Source organism: Hydra vulgaris, chromosome 11 (assembly GCF_038396675.1).
Source record: "Hydra vulgaris chromosome 11, alternate assembly HydraT2T_AEP".
Lineage (NCBI taxonomy): Eukaryota > Metazoa > Cnidaria > Hydrozoa > Anthoathecata > Hydridae > Hydra > Hydra vulgaris.
In genome coordinates, this window is record NC_088930.1 from 13,709,936 (window position 1) to 13,714,541 (window position 4,606).

Consider the following 4,606-nt stretch of genomic DNA (forward strand, 5'->3'; position numbering starts at 1 on the left):
TTGAACTTTGATAGATTTGGAAAATATTTTCATAAAATCCTAGCCTACTACGATCTTTTTGCAATAAACTTATGCGAAACTGAACAATTGGATATTATGAAATAGGTCGATAAAGTTTTTTACAATTTTTTTTGAGGTTTTTACATTTAAAAGTTACATGTTTTTGAATGACCTGTATACTTGGATTTACTGAATTTAATTATAATGTTTTTAGCTTATTTATTAGTTGAAACCTAGAATTTAATTTTTTTTATGCGACTAAGTTTGTAATATTTGTTTATGTGATCAATATATGATCAGTTATTTTGATTCCGCCAATTGGCTGTTATGAACTACGGCGGTTCGTTTTTGGTTCAAAACATAAAACTTTTGGTTTAACTCTTACAGATATTAAATATTAGAAAGACATTACTATTATTTTAGAATATCTAACTGATGTTAAAGAAACACATAATTATTATCGAATGTTAGATACACTTTGTTCTTCATTATTTTGTAATTTTTATGGTAAAACCTATCAAAAACACAGTTACAACAAAATATAATGACAAAATAATTTTTACAAAATGTATTACTAACAAATAATTTTAAAGTTAAATAAAATTTCTCTATCACGTTATTTACATATTTTGTAACAACTATTTTAATATCAATTTAGAAAAAAAAAATTATTAAGAAAATAATAACTTATATAGAGTAAACAAACCATATAAATAATTACATATATGTTGTTTTCTCATCTATAAATCACAGTTTCATTTAGATAATAAAATGAATAAACATAGCAAAACACGCTATGACTTAAATGAAGCTATTCAATATATTTTGGAGCCAGGTTCAGAGTCTGATCTTTCAGATTTGGAACTTAGTAGTGATGAAGAGGACGATAATAATCTATTTGTGGTTACCTGTATACATAATGAGATAAGTATATGTGAAGAAGAGCAATGTATGACTGCAGATATTCTTTTGGAAGATGAAATTAGTATTGAATTTACAACTCCAGATAAACCAAATACAAATGAGCAAACTTCTTCATCCACATCACCAAAGCCAATAACTCATAATTATAAATGGTGTAATAAAAGACCACCTATAAGAGACACTACTTTTTCTGGTTGTGAATTTAGTCTTCCGCCTAACAATGTTGATACTTTTACCCCATTGATATATTTCCAAATGTTTTGGAAAGATACTTTGTTTACCTTACTTGCTGAACAAACAAATCTTTACAGTGTTCAAATATCTTCTAAATCTGTTAATGTAACAGAAACTGAATTGAAGCAGTTTATTGCAATACAAATGTACATGCCTATTTTCAAATTGCCAGCCTATTATATGTATTGGTCAACGGAGAAGCGATATCCTAAAATAGCTGATCTCATGTCTTTGTCTCGATATAAAAAAATAAGAGAATTTTTACATGCAGCTGATAACTCAAGACTTAATGATCCAGTTAATAAACATAACAAAATTTATAAAATTGCACCTGTATCATGTTCGTCAAAATTGTCTTTCTATAGAACCAGAAACTGGGCTCTATTGACAAGCAAATAATTCCAGCCAAAACTCGTTATAGTGGAATAAGGCAATACAATCCTAAAAAGCCAGTGAAGTGGGGTTTCAAAAACTTTGTTTGTAGTGGAATTTCAGGAGTTGTATATGACTTTTTCTTATATACTGGTGCTGCAGCAATTGGCTCTGAAAAATGTAACGGCTCATATGTTGTTAAACGATTAATAGAATCCTTACCAAAAAATCAAAACTTTAAGCTCTGCTTTGATAATTGGTTTTGCAGTCTTGATTTATGTTTACATTTGAACAAATTAGGCATTCTTACAACAGCAACAATTAGAAATGATAGAATGCAAGGGTGTTGTTTACCAACTGAAAGTGAAATGAGAAAAAAACAAGGAGGAAGCCATGCATATAAATGCGATATTAATTCAGGAATAATAATCAGCAGATGGTACGATAATAAATGTGTCAATTTATGCTCAACATATTGTGATCCAGATTCAATATTAGATGTTAAAAGATGGAATCGCACTAAAAAAACTTTGTCAACATAAACTGTCCATTAGTAGTAAAAGAATATAACCAATGCATGGGAGGTGTAGATTTATGTGACATGTTAATTTCACTTTATCGAGCTAATATTAAAACCAAGCGGTGGTAAATTAAAATATTGTTTCACTGCATTGACATTTGTAAAGTTAATGGTTGGTTGATTTACAGGCGTCATTGCAATCAATTAAATATTGCTAAAAAAAAACAGCTGACATTACTTCAGTTTACAACACAAATTGCATCTAGCTTGTCTTATGCAGAGAAACCCCTAGTGGCAGTTGGCAGGCAATCTAAAAAAAAATTGTGTAAGGATGTGACACCACAAAAGCAAAAGAATTCAATTCCTTAACCAAATAAAGATATTCAGCTTGATTGTTTAAATCATTGGCCTGAACATCGTGAGAAAAAACTTAATTGTCGCCTATATAAGGTTGGAAACAGCAGAATTTTTTGCAAAAAATGCAACATTTGTTTATGTTTAAACAAAAAAAACAACTGTTTTTATTCTTTTCATGTAAAGTAATTATTTTGATTTGTTTAAGGTTTCTTTATTCCAACATAATTTTTTTTGTGATTTTTCCTTAACGGTTCATAACCGCCAAATGGGGGTCATTTGCCATTTGAAAACTGCTAATGGTAGCAAAAAAAAATTTTCTGATTTGCAATTAATGATATAAAACTATGTTTTTTGCCAAAGGAATATTTTTTTACTCAATGTCTTCACATAGTGAACAATAAAGGGTTAAAAACATTCCAATCATTTTTATAAGCTTTACTTACACCAATAATGTTAGAGAACTGATCAAGTTTTTAATAAAATTAAAATGATGATATGATTTTTGATTTGAATCGACTATTTCTAAAACTTCTGATATTTCATTCTGCTACTTTGGCATTTTTTTCTGAGCTTCGGCAACAAAGGAACGTAATTTTTTTCCAATAGAGGAAAACATTTGAGCACTTATTCATTTTTTTAAATTGAAATTAAAATTAGAATAACGAATACTGATGTGAATACACTACAAACCTCAAAAAAAATGAATACTGATGTGAATATATTACAAACTTCAAAAAAAGAAAGTTAAAAAAAAAATATTGAATTGAAAAAAATATTGTGGATATATATATCTATATATATATTGCGGATATATATACTTATATATACCTATTGTGCATAACTTTAAAAACCTTTGTGACAATTACGTGGTTTATTATTTCATTAGTTCTTTATAATTATATTGTATATATGTTTTGAGCGGCTTAATGACAATCTTTTTTAGCCCGTGTGACGTAAACTAAAATGATCAATTTTTACCAAGCAGTAAAACCAATATCAATTTCATTTTTAGGTATACTTATACCTACCTATTGTGGATATATATACCATATCTCATTTGATAATGAAGTACGACTGCAATTAACACTTATTTCTATATAATCACTACACAAGTTGAAAACCCGCCACTGTAAGAACGTGTTCCATCTTGGAATACGTGTTTACATGTCGGTTACCTAGACATTTCCAAAATTTGTGCTTAGCATTTCAGTTTCAATTCATGGTAGTTATCGGCTCTAGGATATGGTAAAAGAATAGAAGAGTCATTCGAATCCAATCAAAGTTAACCGTTTTTTTGTATATTTGTTTTTGTATACTTTGTAAATTCGGTGTTTGGAAGAACAAATATTTCGACGAACTATAAATATCAATATGACTTAGCAAATACTAAACTAAAAACTAAACTTTAATCTGTATTACGCTTATAAATATGGATAAACTGAACTAAAATTTAATAACAAACTTTTTAATAACAAAAGTACTGATATAAAAACTATAAAAAATTTTTTTACGAAAATCTTTTTAAGAAAACTAAAAATATATTACAGTAAAAAACAAAACAAAAACAAAACTGATATATAAAAATTATGATCTTAAAATTACAATTAAATGAGTGCAGGGTCGTCCCAAAGAGATCCTAAACGGAGGGGTGGGGAAAAACGTATCTGTGTTTTGCCATTTAAGGCCTTAAAAAACAACAACAACAGAAAAAAAAGCCCTTGGATGTTGATGGCAAAAGAAAAGCTAGCTATTTAGAACAGCGCCCATATAGTATTATACATATAGTATTTACAGAAAAGAGAAAGAGAAGCCACATTACGAAGATCTGATAATGGTTGGAAATTGGCTGCAAGAGCAGGTCCAACTATGTTTACAATGCGTTTTTGTACATTGTGTAAAAAAGAAAATAATTCATTCGAAGATCCGCTCCAAATATGGCAACAGTATTACATACTGATAAGAGCTGATTTGAGACTTATAGATATAAAAAATAAAGAGAAAAAGCTCGCCATTTTCTTACTCAGGATTCTGAGTAAGAAAGTGGCGAGCACGATAAAGAGATGCAACCTTAGCAGATGCTATTTTTGCAATGAATTTGATATATGGTTTCTAAGAAAGATTGGAACTAAGAGTTAATCCTAGAAGACGAACGGTAGATGACTCATTGAGTACATTACCGTTTATAAATATAGGAAGATC

The 4,606-nt window shown here is 28.8% G+C and overlaps 1 protein-coding gene across 1 annotated transcript; it reads left to right on the forward strand.

Annotated features, from left to right (window-relative positions):
- The first annotated feature begins 771 nt into the window (after nucleotides 1-771).
- LOC136086861 (piggyBac transposable element-derived protein 2-like) lies at nucleotides 772-2,072 on the forward strand. The gene is made up of 2 exons (XM_065809355.1): nucleotides 772-1,455; nucleotides 1,524-2,072. Exons 1-2 carry the CDS (start codon nucleotides 772-774, stop codon nucleotides 2,070-2,072), a joined length of 1,233 nt encoding a protein of 410 aa, XP_065665427.1.
- The last annotated feature ends 2,534 nt before the right edge of the window (nucleotides 2,073-4,606 follow it).